Raw genomic sequence first — 16,762 nt, 5'->3', positions numbered from 1 at the left:
ACCGATTACCAATCACAAAATATTTGCACAATTACAGTACTGTATAAAAACTCATAAAATGAAACATTGTGTGGCCTTGTATTTCAGTTTCACTAATAGAAAATAAAACCTGAACTACGATTGGGAATAAGGATTAACTGGTCTTCAATTTACATTAATCTGCCAATCCATTAACATTTTGTAGGTCTTTGTAAAATGATGCATTCCACCATTGAGACAACACTTGAATACCTTTTTCAGTTCACGTAACATCTTTAATTAAAAGTTATACATTTGGATACAGAAAAGTCTACATTCTCATTGGATTACAGTGAATTCCACTTATAATGCACTTAATAGATAACTATGTGCTTCTGAGTTGGACAGACAAAACATCACAAAAACCCTGTTCCTAAGGCAAACAGGTGACATTTTCAGAACCAAACATTTTTCAACGAGTGCCATGTTGTGCTTCCAAATAAAATTCAGCTCGTCTCAGCATTGCCAACAGTCTAAAATCAGTAAAAGATCAGTTTTGCATACAATTACTGAAATCCTCACAAATAGGCTACTCCTCATAAAACAAAAATGCTACCATCTGCACTGTACTAAAATAAGAAATAGACTAGGGAAAATAATCACATATCACTGCTTGTGTGCTGTGCTGTTCTTTCCATCTATGCCTTCACTTTGACCCTTACGTGAAGTTCAGCCCCTTTGCGACCAGCTCTTTGAGATTCACAGTTCTGTCAGGACTGGATAAGTGAAAGCTGTATGCTTGTCTAGGTAAAATTCATTACCATAGTGCTCACACTGATGCTGTCCTTTTATGTAGGAGCTTGGAGAAAGAACGTGGCACCAAAATATATCTGACCACTTGACCAGTTTCCCCCACAACTAAACACTGCAACAGATGGACAAGACAAAAGCACTTCATTCTGATCTACAGTATATTGATTATACACAGTATAAGAGACTTCAGAATATTCAGGAAGCCTACCTAATACCTACCAAAGGAGCACTAAACACAGATGTTCTCACACACTTACACAAAGGAGTTGAAAAAAATGATTACGGTGCCATAAGAGACATTATCTTGTCAGTTTGGAATACACATTTCATTATGATGACTGTGTGTAAACGTCTCCAGTCAATTGAACAGCCTAATGAGCACATCACCATACACAGCAAAAACAGATGTTCTGAAATAAACATAAAACATTAGGAGAGTCTTCTTAAGTCAATCACTAGTTCTCAAATGGTCCTAAACAGTCAAATATGTCATCCAATATATTGTAAAAAAAAAAATTTTTTACATTTTCTTTTATTATTTGAATGAATATACTTGATTAAATAATCAAAACATGCTTCCTTGATGCATGGCACAAATTTAAAAACTATCCTGCAAATCAGTTAATAGGTTGACTGTGGGTAGTGTTTTAAGTGTTGCTTAAAATACCCTAAAAGCGAGTTTGTCCCGGAAAGCTAACACTTATTTTCCATTAAAACTGCTCATTACAATGCAGCACATGGACCTTAACCATAGGATGGAAAATGAAGTAATACACTGTATATTATAGCAAAATAGTATTCCTATTTCCACTTATTCCCTCAAACACACCCACCCACATTACATCAAAATTACCACTAATATTTCAATAGTTTATGTAATGTGCCATGTTTGTATTAATTTGACAGCTCAACAGTAAGAATGCATGGAATCAAATTGTCAGTCTCTTTGGGCCGAAGGATTACCGTTGCGTGGTGGTTTGTGGAAGTATGATCGGCGTACACGCAATTCCTGCAAAAGACTCAGGAAAGTGCAAATCCCTCTCCCACTCATCAGTCTCTGTGTTGTACACTTGCACAATGCTTGTGACATTATTTAGATGCCAATTGTACCCTCCAACGATATAGATCTTTTTATCCAACAAGCAGCAGCCTGCCTCAGATTGCCCTGTTCGCATGGGGCTAACAGTGGTCCACTGGTCATTCTCTGGAATATAATACTCAACTGCCAGGACGTCAAAGCAGCGATCCACGTGGTCCATGCGACCGCCCAGGCAGTAAACACGGTCTTTGGCACTGATCATAGCATGAAGCACTCTGGGCTCGTTCATAGGCGATTTGAAATCCCATTGGTCAGACGTGGGGTCGTAACAGTGCAGGGTTTTCTTATCATCCACTGAGACACCGTAACCCCCTGAGATGTAGAGCTTGTCACCACAGGGAGTTCCTGCATGGCCCCAGATTCTGCGTTTTAGTGGTTCCACGTAGGTCCACTCGTTTTTCTTAGGACAGTAGCACTCTACGGACGACAGACTTCCAGATCGGTTGCGCCCCCCAGTGGCGTAGAGTTGTCCTTGAAGAGCGTTGAGGTGGAACTGAATACGCCCCTCCTGCATTGGCTGGATACGCAGCCATTTGCTCAGGTGTGGGTCGTAACGGAAGCAGATGTCCACTGCCCCTTCACCGCTGCGGTATTGCAGGTGCTGCCCGCCGACTACGTACACAAAGTTGTCCAGCACTGATACACAGGCGTGGCTGGATCCTGTCTCCATCTCCGTTAGTTCCTTGAACTGACGCGCTGCAATGTCTGGGAGATAGAACACCTTACTGCTCACAGTACGGTCGTTGTCAGTGTAGGGTGTCCCCCCAAAGGTAATTAGCGAAACCACGTCGGAGCGGATCACGGTCCGCGGGGACTGCATCGTGTGCTGACGGAACGGGAGGATCTGGTAATTGAAGGCCTCCAGGAGGTACTGCCTGCACAACACGTCCTCCACCATGATGTCCACCGTCTGCACGCTGTCCACCAGCTCCGAGGAGGGCATGAGGGGGAATCGCACGTGGCAGAGGACCTCGTTTACACCGGCTCGGCGGGCCTCATCGTGCTGCAGCCAGCGGATGGCAGCGTGGAACAGGTCAATCTCGCTGCAGTTCTTCAGCTTGTTGCTCTGTAGGAAGAAGACCAGGCGCTCCATGGGGATGTGCAGGAAGTCTTCCTCCTCGGCAATCTGCAGGAAGTGGCGGAAGGTGAAGGTGTCCACAGACTCCTTGAGGGAGGTCAGGTTGAAGGTGGTGGCCATCTGGCCGATGTTCAGGCAGGTCTCTACGCTCATAGCCGACTTGAGGAATTCTTCGCAGAGGTCAACGACTGGGGCCATCTGTAGAAAGACTGCTGCTCCCAGTACGTCTTGAATGCAGTCCAGGTCAAGCGTGACCTCTGCGCTGTAGGCAAAGTCAATTATGTGTTTCAGGCCGCGGGCAGACAAGCCCTTCAGCTCAATGGTTTCCTGGTTTGACTCCCTCATGCCTCCAGTGAACATGGCTCTGTAAGGCAAGTGAGAAAGTCATTTAAGTAACTGTCATTATGTTAAACTTGTTTAATTGATTTCATCCCATTCAAAACATTCATCCTAGGTAAATTAGACAATTAACAACAACTCATCTCTACTTGCCATGTAACATCAGGATGAGAACATCAGATTATAAATGTAAACATATGTGACCAACCTGCTCGATCTTACATAGCAACATTTTTAATTGTTTTTTAAATATTTTTTTACATTGGATAAAAGTAGAGACTCACAGCTAGAAAATTGTACATCATACACTATAGTTGATGAACAATGGGAAAGTAATTCTGCTTTGGAAGTTGATAAACTTGTCACCTCACTTTTGAGAAAATGTTTTGGTACCTACTGGAGAGCTCTTCTTTGTCTACACCCATTCAGCGTCGTTCACATGTGAGGCTATGTACTAAACAAACAAAGATTTCAAGACTATAGGCTGGTTTATACTACGAGTGGGTTCGTAAATGTTATCTGGAGCACCAGAGTGTGCTCTGTGCGTTCGTAAACTCAGAGCATTGTCAGATTGTCCTTTCGTAAATTCAGAGCGTTTCGCTCTCGGAGCGTTCAGAGTGCACACTGGACGCTCTGACCGAGGAGTATGGTTGATCCGAGCGTTCTGGCCTAACAGCAGCAGTCAAGCACCCAAGCTAACGGGCTAACGTTGGCTAGCTACTTCCAGACAAATTAAAGAAAAACTCACTGACCATTTTACTCGCCCTAGCAGAGCTGGTTTGGCTGTTTTTATGTTATCCAGAGCGTTGGTGACTGCAACTATGCTGCTGGCAACAATTTAATTACGCTTTTTTTTTTGCTAACGTTTACTGACAGGCCATATTCAACGGGTGTTGAGCTTTCGTAAATTTGTCAGTTATTATGCGCTATGGCACACTCAGACGAGAGTGCACGGAAATCGGAGTAGATAAAGTGAATTTACCAGCTACGTCTATTGACAGTTGTCACAGTGACATCATGAACACTCTATTGAAATGGTTACTTGCATAGCTAAACAATGAACCATAATCCAAACTCATAACGTTACTACCCTGCATGAATCTGCAGGTAGCTGACCAACCAGGTTCAATGTTAGCTAGCTAACATTAGGCTATAACTAGCAATGCAAATGGCTCTGAGATATGAATAATATTACTACACAGATCATAGATGTAACGCTAGCTAGCCAGCCAGCTAACGTTAGCTAGCTAACAGAACACTAATTTGAAATTAAAACAACTTTGACAAAATTAGAAACATGTAATATCTGAAAATATAGCTAGCTAGACTATTTTACCCGTATACATGGATGGACGCTTCTCCCTCTCTGTCACAGATGCCATAGTTGCCCTTAGTTTGAAGATGTAATCCGGAGACAGCCTTCTGTGTGTTCTCTTTTGAACTCCGTCTGCATATTTGCAATCAAATGGCAGATTTTTTTTCCATCTCCTTAGTTATCATACTCTTAATTTCCACTGGTTTCAAAACTCGGTTCTCCAGAAAGTGGAGAGCAACACTTATGCAGCTCTACTACGAGAGCTGTGCTAGAAAGGATTACCTACACATACTGACCAGCTCATGATATAGACAGAAGCACACTACATGGCAGACCAATCAGAACTCTTCTCTTGGCATGTCCAGCCCACTCATCATCTCAACCAATCTTGGCTAGCGATTAGGTTGCTGTCTTTTTCCGTGGCTAAACTAACTAGGCTCCTAACTTAATTTTATTCACATTTACAGATGGCATACAAGTTTGTTATTAAGGTACATGAAAGTTCACATGTCCAAGAAGGCATTTCTGCCAAAAAACACAATTTGATTTTTTTTAAATGAAGTTTACGTTCAAATGGCGCTCCTGTGAAGTAGTGACACGTGGCATACGCCTAGTTTCCTGAAACAAGTTACATATTCACATTATACACCTGTAATGTTATTATATCCCTACCTATCAGTTCCACATACTTCAACAATTACTCAGTTCTCTCTACCATACCTCATCTGACTAAGCTTTTGATGTATCAATTATTTCACACCAAAGACTAATTTACCAACACAGTCTCTCAACACTCTTCCCTTCACCTCTACATCTGTATGATGATTTAATTTGTATATCTGACTTTACCTGGGTCTCTCTTTCCAGGTCAGTGCATCTCTACAGTCAAAAAAATACATCCAGTGTCCAGTTGTCTCAAATCAGTGCAGAGGAAAGGAGATGAAGAGCAGAAGCCATGTCGGAGAGACAGCGTCAGTCTCACCTGAAGTAGTCACTGCAGGAGGCCAGCACTGCCTTGTGAACCTGGAAGCGCTCCTCATTGATGGCCAGCACCACATCCAGGAGCTGCCCCTGGGCTCGCAGGACCGACAAGCCCTGTAGGAGAGTGGCGCTATGGCTTGGGGCTGAGAACGTGCAACGCAGGGAGCTATTCTTGTTAGCCATACTGCAAGAGAAAAGGCCCATCACTGTCAGTGTATCAGAATAGGATATTTTAGAAAAAATGTAAGTTAGACTCAGCGAAATTACATTGCCACGAGCAGCACCAGATACAAGACTTTGCTCTCACACAGTCACACAAAGCATCTGCGTATGTGTACTGGTTCGCTTCACGCTGTTCACAGCATGGTAGCCAGGGCACCAAAACAATGGAGAAGCTGAGCCTCGCGCTTCAACGCTCTTAGTTGTTGCAGAAATTGATCCACTAGGCTGTTTACTTTTTGCATCTATGCCATATCGCTGAGTCTACCTTTAAGCTTCTAGGATGCTTGTCAGAGTTTACTGATGTTGTTGTAGTATCAGTGACAATAATGAGCTCTTGCTCTCCTGCACTTTTTCCATCCGTATTTCCCAGCAGCTGCATCATTACCCTCCTCCCAACTCTTTTCTCTTGAATTATTCAGCTGCTTCATGGGGAAAAAAGCTTTATTTTCTATTCAGAGCGCACAACCTGTGATAATGATGATATCCCTTAAACACGGAAGAACATCTTTAATTGTTCACCACTGTCAGGCCACTTTAATGTCACTAGATTTTGAGTGAGGATATGACCTTCTCCATGGATCAAAGCCACCACTGAAAAGTTGTTTACATATATTTGTAAGATATTTCCAATGTATTTTTAAGATGTATCATCAAAATGGAGCGGATTAAATTCAATAAGCCCAGCCATAAAAATGCTTATTTGATGCTGACAAGATAGGGACTAGTATGTAGCCCATTCATAGATGCCAGCTACCATTAGCATCTATTCATGAAGGTATCTTTTGGCTGGGGGAGTTTTAAGAGCCCCGATGCTCGTTCTGAACGTTAACATGCATCGCTTGCGCTACGGTTTTGGAAACATAAGTAGTCTTTCATATCAGTGAGAATTCATTTTCAAAAAACAAAAGGTTACATTTCTACACATCTTTATAGGGTTAGTGTTCCCACACGGCCATATCTCCATGTTACAGTGCTTGTTTTACGGGAGACAGGCGACAACCTGTGCTAATTAGCTATCTAGCCTGCTGGAACACCTGTGTGTAACATGCTGAAAACACCACCCACGTCACGTGCGCTGCAAAATAAATGTACACATACATGTTATTCAATCATTGCACCCACACTGATCACAAGCATCTGCGTAGCCAGGCGCTAAAATAGAACTCACTGCAAGTCCCGCCTCTCCCATCTCATTGTTTTTAGGAGCATATACCCTCATGGGTGATTGAAAGATTAACTGAAGTCCACACTCCAGTCGGTTGTGGTAATGCACCTTATAGTTGGTTGCAAACCGCCATTTAAAGTCCAAAGAAGAGGCCTGAAGGAGGAGAGATTACTAGAAACAAACTCGTTTTAACCTTTTATCTATTGATTAATTGTCAGAGTAGAGGACCTTGTGCATTTCAGGTAAAATAACAACCCAATGTTTATATCCCAGGACAAATTAGTTAGCAACAGCAAACTAGCTAGCTAAATTGCCAAATGTTTAATGCTTTTCGACCTGTCCCCAAATTAATATAGTTGGTTCAGACTTTGTTTTGACATTTCAACCTGGGTGTCCTGATTGTGTGTGGTGTGGATGCACAAAAATAAACATGCGCGTGATTAGCGGTCTGGTCAGCATGTGAGCATAACTGGAGAGGAAGTGTTGCAGAAATGTAGTTAGTCAGCTGGAGACACACAGCAGTATGGATCTGACCTGCTACAGTAAGTGTGTCTTTTTTATTTGAAAGATTATTTCTCACTGATATGAAAGATACCTTTACAAAAAAGATTGCAGTTTTGAAACTGCAGTAGAAGTGCAATAACTGCATTAGACTGTGGTTACACTGCAAAATTACTGCTTCCAAAAAACGGTGTTATTTTGGAATTAAGTATTTGCAGAATACTGGTGTTATACTGTACTCAGACAGCACTCTTTTTCATAAGAGTAAGTTCGATATGTTTCGAAAACCGTCTCGCAATCTATGAATCTTGACGTTTCTAAGCGTTATAACAAAGCGTCTGGATTGTAGTTCACATGGTCCCATTGGTAACGTTAAAGGGTGCTGAGAACCCTTGAGACAGTTAATGTATTGGTTCTCGAAAGTAAGGGACTATGCACCGTGTTGCGCCGTTGCACCTGCTATATTAAACTTTAACTATGAATGTAAATGTTACGAGAGATTGACAAACATATTCCTAACATTCCTTCTTACTCGATACCTTGTCATTGGAAACATTTACAGCCTTCCATTGTAGACTACAATGGATACAATGTACAGTGAATTAATCAATCTGCAACGATGTGAATATTAATGCAAAAAAAATTACCAGTGTCCTCAATGTCTTGATGATCCAAGCGAATGCCTCATATTTATCTAATTCATTCCGTATCCCTAGCTGCCCTTTGGTCAAAATACAGTTTTCCCATATAGATTTCAACACTACATTGTCATCCTCACCTGTTCTGTGGACGATTCGAGGCGAAATCCCCACCATCTGACTCCGCCATCTTCTAGCACCGTGCTGTATGCAAAGGGAATTATTCGTAAATGTAGCAGTGGGTCAAAGGCATTACTGCCCCGTTCATGACAAAATAAACTCATCAATCAATCCTATCGACCTCTAACTATTGAACAACATATGGTGCCTTCCCCCGTGCTGAAAGATGTTGACCTCTGCACCAGATGGAAACGTCCTGTCGTGCGCTGTGTACGACTTCAGTTTGTGCTGAGCCCATGCGCTGCTGCTGTTCACCGCTAGGATGCGCTGAGATTACAATACCGGTCATTTCAATCACTTTGGGACATCTTTCACATAACTGGTGTATTTTGTAAACTCTTAAGTACAAAACTCGAAACAGTTGTAATATCCACTATATTATGTTCAGAACCTTTGATTGTGCATTCATTGAGGGTTCACACATTTTTCACCGCTGAGTCAATCATGCAAAATCAGTTTTCTGTGAAATACCATGACAACATTTTGTTTTGTCACCAATACATCAGATAATGATAGACTCACAATTTAGTAATTTTAACTACCATTTAATCCAATATAAAAATACAAGATACACATTTCAAAACTGTTGTTTTTGGAGTGCTGAATATAATAAATAGTAGAGAGTAAATATATTTTTCCATACAGTTTTGGACTATAACTTGACATGCACAATGTTGTATAATTTGTATCCAATGGCAGGTTGTGAGCATGTTGAGAAAAATGTCAGTCTTACATTTGAATTATCCTGATACAGTACATACGTAGGACAAATCATCAGACATTGGAGTATTGTAAAGCAGTTGGTAACTGTAAAAACGTAGCATGTGTTGAATGCCATTTCAGCCCCATGCAACTTTGTACAAGATCACTTTTTTACGTGACTTGTCAACTGATACTGTATCGCCGTCTCTCTGCTTACAGCGTATCAATGAAATTCAGGTAAGTGGGATAGGTATTTCAGCAGTGCATTGCACACTACAATACAATTACAAAATGGTTGCACATTTCTGACCTTTATTTCACAAATTCGTCTTTTGACCAAACAGATCAGCGCTAAAAAAAAATCGTATGTGAATAGAGCTGATTGGTCAAATGACCAATTAGTAAAAAAGAACATCTGAATTTGGCTGCCTGTGTATACACAGCCTTAGTGACTCTTGAAGAGCACTGGCTGACGGAGAGAGATGACATGTACATGAGATGCATTTCTGTTGTTTGTGGCTTTCCATCAGTTTGTTTGTGAACGAGGTAAAAGTAACGTACATAGTCGTCCATCTCTAAAAATCAAAACCAGACATTATCTTCAGTTCAAGAGAGAGACCAAGATATACAGTATATCACAGTAAGACGAACACAGACATTTCTTATTCTTAAGAAATATATACTTTTCGTGAAGTTCCCCCTTACTTTGTCTGATAGATTTGAGTGTTTCCTCCACTGTTCCATTCATCATTTTTGATATATTCACTTTGGCTGGTTGTGTTTCTCCGTCTGTTAGCTTGTACCATTCCAGACAGGAATTTTTAAGGCGAGGGGTATAATTGCGTGGGATGAGTTTGTCATCAGGCCAAGCTAATTGGAAATGAAATAACAAAATGTTGATTTAAGGAATGAACATCATTGTGTAGAAATAAATGAAGCAAAAGCACAAACGAACACACACACACACACACACAAACGAACACACATACTTACACTTCCTGGCATATGTAAGATGTTTTGCTGGGACAAGGATATGTGTCTGCGATGACTTTCCCACCTTATTAAAGGCAAAAATGTAACCACTGACAGCAGAGTAAGTCACATAAACACTAAACACAGTGGTAGTGATATTGGTGTGGTTCTTTCGCTTTAGTTGGCAAGGCCAAATATGGAGAGAGAGGTTGTAATTCACCTGTCCCACAGAGACTGGATAAGGTGGTGTCTGGAAGACACGGGTACAAATTAAGTTATGCAGCTGTTTAAAACACAATTTGAGCCTAATCGTAATCAGCAGGTTCTAGAATGTTGTTTAATTTTCAACGCTGTGTAACATTCTGTGACTTACACCCCAAGTCAGATTGAGGAGTCGGGTACCATTGTTAAAATCCTCCACTGTCCACTTAACCTCTGTGGGATTTTGGATTTCTGCAACAAAATTACAGTTACAACCAGAAATGGTAAGCCAGGAAAATGTCTCTATCTTGGGGCAGTCAATCAATTCAGAATTCAGACAATATAGAAGATTAAAATGAAATTCATGAATTGAAGAACCGGACATTATTTCCAATCATCATCTACTATAGTAGGCCTATCTACAGTATATATGTAAGAACAGAATTGACTGATTTCAAATAGTATTGCACTTAAACCTGATGAGTTGGACTGTAGGTGGCTGCAGCGAGTGTTACAGTGACTCTTGAAGAGCACTGGCTGACGGAGAGAGATTATGTATTATTTACAGCCAAGTTTGGTTTACCTTCCAACATAAATTGATGTCAAATTGATACATTTGAGGTAAAAATATAGAAATGTACAGTGTTCAGCAGTTATCAAACTATATACGTTAACTAAGCACTATATAATTTTGGTTCAGTAGTTATCAGTTTTGAGCAGTTTGATTAAATTATAGTTAATCTTATTGTTAACAAATGACAAGAAAATCATATAAAATGTAAAGTGAATATTGCATTTTGAAAAGCAGATACTTAGTGAATATGTATACACGTTGGTAGTGATTTGATGCAGTGGACAAGTGAACCAATGACTTAGTGAATTTATTTGCTGTACTCAATTGAAAATGTGCTTAGAGTTTTGAAATGAGCCATTTTGATGATCTGTTTAGATTTTCATGCTTAGAGTTGTGAAATGTACAACATGTTAAATTGCACCAAATTGAAATTATATAGAAACAAATTGATTCAACTAGTGTGCGCCCAGTGTGAAATGATTGAAAAAAAAACTGTAATAATATCAGCCTATTGCAGCTTAAGCCTACTATCACTAATGACAATAGTGATACATCAATAGGGTCTCCTGATGTTTATCAGGTAGAAATGTAGTATGAAACCCAATTATGATTTTCATGAAGTGAATGCACCACCCATGGGCAGCAGTTGTAGGCCAAGTTGTTAAGGTAAAACAGTAGGCATCATATCATTTCTTGTTGTTTCAATGCAGCCTAGGCCTCACTCCCACTTCTCAATCACCTCTCCTTCACCTTCCTTTCCCACCTTGACCAAAGATGAGTGGCTCTAAAACTATTTCTGCAGGCCCTATGTTAAAAAAACAAAATACGTAGAGACAAAACCATAGGGAAGATTTATTTTTTATTTTAATTATCCCTTTTTCTCCCCAATTTCGTGGTATCCAATTGTTAGTAGCTACTATCTTGTCTCATCGATACAACTCCCGTACCGGCTAAGGAGAGACGAAGGTTGAAAGTCATGCGTCCTCCGATACACAACCCAACTGCTTCTTAGCCGCACTGCTTAAGTCAGATGGTTTTTAGGATCCCCAACTCCATGCTGGTTCATTTTGTGATTGATGGTAGACATCATACAGGCTCAGAATGCCCACTCCGCAAACAGATTGTCTTTCTATATCGTTGAATGAGATGGATCATTGTGATGAAATCATTAAGAAATCAGGCTTTGACAGAATATACATTTTGACAAGTGTATAGGCCTGTCCTCTGTGTTCAAACTCTGGTACTTTAGGAAAAATGTAATTAGGTGTCATATGAACAGTCATTGCAAATATTCTGTGAAATTGTTTAGTCTTTGTATTCATGTATTCTGACACTGTCTAAAATATCTACACATGATACATGATTGTTACGCAGAGTGGAACCCAAGAGCAGACTCAGATGAGACTAGGATGAAGTAACCAAGGTATTTATTGAAACACGGGGGAGATGGAGTGCAGGTCAGGGGAAGCTTGGGCGGGTTGCTGGAAACCAGGTGCGGAGGCTGAAGCGAGAGGGGTTGAAACAGGGTAAGCAGGTCCGGAGGGGAATCCAAGGGAGTAGTAGAGTGGGGAATCCAGGACAGAGTAGCAGGATGACGAGACGTGGGACTGGAGACAGGGACCAGAGTCAGAGTGGGCGGAACTGTAGCGGAGAGGAAAATAGCGGCAGGCAAGGAAAACAGGCCCAACAGGATCGGAATAGTAACAAATGGCTAGAAGCATAGACTGACTGAGCAGAGATTACGATCTGGCAGTGTGGAAGTGGCAGGTGCTGAGTATTTGTAGAGGTCTTGATTATGGAACAGGTTGCAGCTGGTGGGGATCTGCTCTGACTCCAGCACACCTGTCTCCACCCACACAATCACACACACACAGAGAGAGAGAGAGAGAGGGGGAGAGAGTACTGGGGGAGTGGCGGCAGGTCAAGGAGACACAGGATGAGCAGTAGAGGGCGTTGCAGGAGCAGATGTGACAATGGTTACATTCTTCTGACATGGCTCTTTTCTTTGTCACATTTATATTCTAGTATGATACGACAGTGTCCCTTCTCCCTCAGGAGGCTGAAACGATTTGGCAGGGCCCCTAAGATCCTTAGGAACTTTTACAGCTGCACCATCTGTCTGGTATGGCAACTGCACTGCCTTCAACCGAAAATCCCTACAGAGGGTGGTGGAGATGGTCACACAGGGGGTGGGCTCACAGCCATCCAGCATGTACATGCTAGAGGGTGTCCGAGAAAGACCCGAAAAATTGCCAAAGACTCCAGCCCACTGAGACATGGACTGTTCTCCATGCTCCTGTCCGGCAGGCTGTACCAGCGCATCAAAGCTCAGACCAACAGACACCCAAACGGCTTCTATCCCCTGGTCATAACACTAAATGATTATTGATTAGACTTATTACTGGCACTACACTGCTGTTCATTGACTATTGATTGCCATGACCATTAGTATCTATCTATTTATCCTGCTACTGGTCACTATTACTCCTGATTACATGTATACAGTATATACCATAGGTATTTTACCATAAGTATTTATATATTCCTGCTACCAGTCACTTTTCAGCCCTGTTTACATGTATATCCATCCACCTATTACTCTTACACTGACACCCACACGTAGACACACTCACCCACACACTCACACTTACATAGACACTCACCCACATACTCACGTAGACACACTCACCCACACACTCACACTTACATAGACACTCACCCACACACTCATGTAGACACACTTACATAGACACTCACCCACACACTCTCACTCACGTAGACACACTCACCCACACACTCACACTTACTTAGACACTCGCCCACACACTCATGTAGACACACTTACATAGACACTCGCCCACACACTCATGTAGACACACTTACATAGACACTTACCCACACACTCTCACTCACGTAGACACACTCACCCACACACTCACACTCCAAGACTGCTTCCATCACGTGGACTGGGAGATGTTTCGTATTGCGTCAGACAACAACATTGACGAATACGCTGATTCGGTGTGCGAGTTCATTAGAACGTGCGTTGAAGATGTTGTTCCCATAGCAACGATTAAAACATTCCCTAACCAGAAACCTTGGATTGATGGCAGCATTCGTGTGAAACTGAAGGCACGAACCACTGCTTTTAATCAGGGCAAGGTGTCTGGTAACATGACTGAATACAAACAGTGCAGCTATTCCCTCCGCAAGGCTATCAAACAAGCTAAGCGCCAGTACAGAGACAAAGTAGAATCTCAATTCAACGGCTCAGACACAAGAGGCATGTGGCAGGGTCTACAGTCAATCACGGACTACAGGAAGAAACCCAGCCCAGTCACGGACCAGGATGTCTTGCTCCCAGGCAGACTAAATAACTTTTTTGCCCGCTTTGAGGACAATACAGTGCCACTGACACGGCCTGCAACGAAAACATGCGGTCTCTCCTTCACTGCAGCCGAAGTGAGTAAGACATTTAAACGTGTTAACCCTCGCAAGGCTGCAGGCCCAGACGGCATCCCCAGCCGCGCCCTCAGAGCATGCGCAGACCAGCTGGCCGGTGTGTTTACGGACATATTCAATCAATCCCTATACCAGTCTGCTGTTCCCACATGCTTCAAGAGGGCCACCATTGTTCCTGTTCCCAAGAAAGCTAAGGTAACTGAGCTAAACGACTACCGCCCCCATAGCACTCACATCCGTCATCATGAAGTGCTTTGAGAGACTAGTCAAGGACCATATCACCTCCACCCTACCTGACACCCTAGACCCACTCCAATTTGCTTACCGCCCAAATAGGTCCACAGACGATGCAATCTCAACCACACTGCACACTGCCCTAACCCATCTGGACAAGAGGAATACCTATGTGAGAATGCTGTTCATCGACTACAGCTCGGCATTCAACACCATAGTACCCTCCAAGCTCGTCATCAAGCTCGAGACCCTGGGTCTCGACCCCGCCCTGTGCAACTGGGTTCTGGACTTCCTGACGGGCCGCCCCCAGGTGGTGAGGGTAGGCAACAATATCTCCTCCCCGCTGATCCTCAACACTGGGGCCCCACAAGGGTGCGTTCTGAGCCCTCTCCTGTACTCCCTGTTCACCCACGACTGCGTGGCCATGCACGCCCCCAACTCAATCATCAAGTTTGCGGACGACACAACAGTGGTAGGCTTGATTACCAACAACGACGAGACGGCCTACAGGGAGGAGGTGAGGGCCCTCGGAGTGTGGTGTCAGGAAAATAACCTCACACTCAACGTCAACAAAACTAAGGAGATGATTGTGGACTTCAGGAAACAGCAGAGGGAACACCCCCATCCACATCGATGGAACAGTAGTGGAGAGGGTAGCAAGTTTTAAGTTCCTCGGCATACACATCACAGACAAACTGAATTGGTCCACTCACACAGACAGCATCGTGAGGAAGGCGCAGCAGCGCCTCTTCAACCTCAGGAGGCTGAAGAAATTCGGCTTGTCACCAAAAGCACTCACAAACTTCTACAGATGCACAATCGAGAGCATCCTGGCGGGCTGTATCACCGCCTGGTATGGCAACTGCACCGCCCCCAACCGTAAGGCTCTCCAGAGGGTAGTGAGGTCTGCACAACGCATCACCGGGGGCAAACTACCTGCCCTCCAGGACACCTACACCACCCGATGCTACAGGAAGGCCATAAAGATCATCAAGGACATCAACCACCCGAGCCACTGCCTGTTCACCCCGCTGTCATCCAGAAGGCGAGGTCAGTACAGGTGCATCAAAGCTGGGACCGAGACTGAAAAACAGCTTCTATCTCAAGGCCATCAGACTGTTAAACAGCCACCACTAACATTGAGTGGCTACTGCCAACACACTGTCAATGACACTGACTCTACTCCAGCCACTTTAATAATGGGAATTGATGGGAAATGATGTAAATATATCACTAGCCACTTTAAACAATGCTACCTTATATAATGTTACTTACCCTACATTATTCATCTCATATGCATACGTAGATACTGTACGACTGCATCCTTATGTAATACATGTATCACTAGCCACTTTAACTATGCCACTTGGTTTACATACTCATCTCATATGTATACTGTACTCGATATCATCTACTGTATCTTGCCTATGCTGCTCTGTACCATCACTCATTCATATATCCTTATGTACATATTCTTTATCCCCTTACACTGTGTATAAGACAGTAGTTTTTTTTTTGAATTGTTAGTTAGATTACTTGTTCGTTATTACTGCATTGTCGGAACTAGAAGCACAAGCATTTCGCTACACTCGCATTAACATCTGCTAACCATGTGTATGTGACAAATAAAATTTGATTTGATTTGATTTGACATAGACACTCGCCCGCACACTCATGTAGACACACTTACAAAGACACTTACCCACACACTCTCACTCACGTAGACACACTTACCCACACACTCACACTTACATAGACACTCGCCCACACACTCACGTAGACACATTCACCCACACACTCACACTTACGTAGACACTCTCACCACCACGCAGGCACCCACTCACCACTTATGCTGCTGCTATGCTGTTTACTATTGTTATTATTATTAATGCTGTTACCAGTCACTTTCTCCTAATGGCTGCCTCCATATTTACATCTACCTCAATACTCCAGTATCCCTGCACACTGACCCTGTATATGGCTTCCTCTCATTTTTCTCGTGGTTTTTATATATTTGATTATTACCTATCCTATCCTTTTTTGTATTGAATACTGCACTGTTGGGTAGGGTGTGCAAGTTGTGCATTTCACTACTGTACATGTGACAAAATAAACTTGAACTTGATAGACACTGTGTATGTGGACAGGTTGCTATCAAGCCTGAAAAAAGTGAATTAACAGAATTTTATTACATTTTGTTCACCACACATCTATGTCCATCTGAACACATCCAGACATCCACAATCAAAACCCAGTAAACAATTATTTCAAAATCATTTCTGATCTTGTTGTGGTTCAAGTTTGCAATTTGTTAATACTATGAGTCCC

The 16,762-nt window shown here is 42.5% G+C and overlaps 1 protein-coding gene and 1 long non-coding RNA gene across 5 annotated transcripts; both read right to left on the bottom strand.

Moving 5' to 3' along the window:
• Window positions 1-216: 216 nt before the first annotated feature.
• Window positions 217-8,562, bottom strand: klhl26 (kelch-like family member 26). 4 transcript variants are annotated; one of them, XM_024423109.2, is made up of 4 exons: window positions 8,411-8,562; window positions 8,250-8,313; window positions 5,585-5,767; window positions 217-3,312 (listed from the first exon to the last, which is right to left on the bottom strand). In XM_024423109.2, the coding sequence occupies exons 2-4, from the start codon at window positions 8,297-8,299 to the stop codon at window positions 1,731-1,733; spliced, it is 1,815 nt and encodes a 604-aa protein (XP_024278877.1). In that variant the 5' UTR covers window positions 8,300-8,313; window positions 8,411-8,562; the 3' UTR covers window positions 217-1,730. The 4 variants fall into 4 exon arrangements, with proteins under 4 accessions (XP_024278877.1, XP_042178962.1, XP_024278878.1 ...); XM_042323028.1 differs by having other exon boundaries at window positions 8,250-8,562; XM_024423110.2 differs by lacking the exons at window positions 5,585-5,767; window positions 8,250-8,313; window positions 8,411-8,562 and adding an exon at window positions 5,452-5,553.
• A 917-nt stretch (window positions 8,563-9,479) lies between these two features.
• Window positions 9,480-10,500, bottom strand: LOC121846710. The gene is made up of 3 exons (XR_006083660.1): window positions 10,337-10,500; window positions 9,697-10,213; window positions 9,480-9,566 (listed from the first exon to the last, which is right to left on the bottom strand). It is a non-coding gene; the product is annotated as an uncharacterized LOC121846710 (long non-coding RNA).
• Between the last annotated feature and the right edge of the window lie 6,262 nt (window positions 10,501-16,762).

Source organism: Oncorhynchus tshawytscha, linkage group LG06 (genome assembly GCF_018296145.1).
Source record: "Oncorhynchus tshawytscha isolate Ot180627B linkage group LG06, Otsh_v2.0, whole genome shotgun sequence".
NCBI lineage: Eukaryota > Metazoa > Chordata > Actinopteri > Salmoniformes > Salmonidae > Oncorhynchus > Oncorhynchus tshawytscha.
The sequence above is the reverse complement of the archived record's forward strand: the minus strand, read 5'-3'. Positions and strand labels throughout refer to the sequence as shown.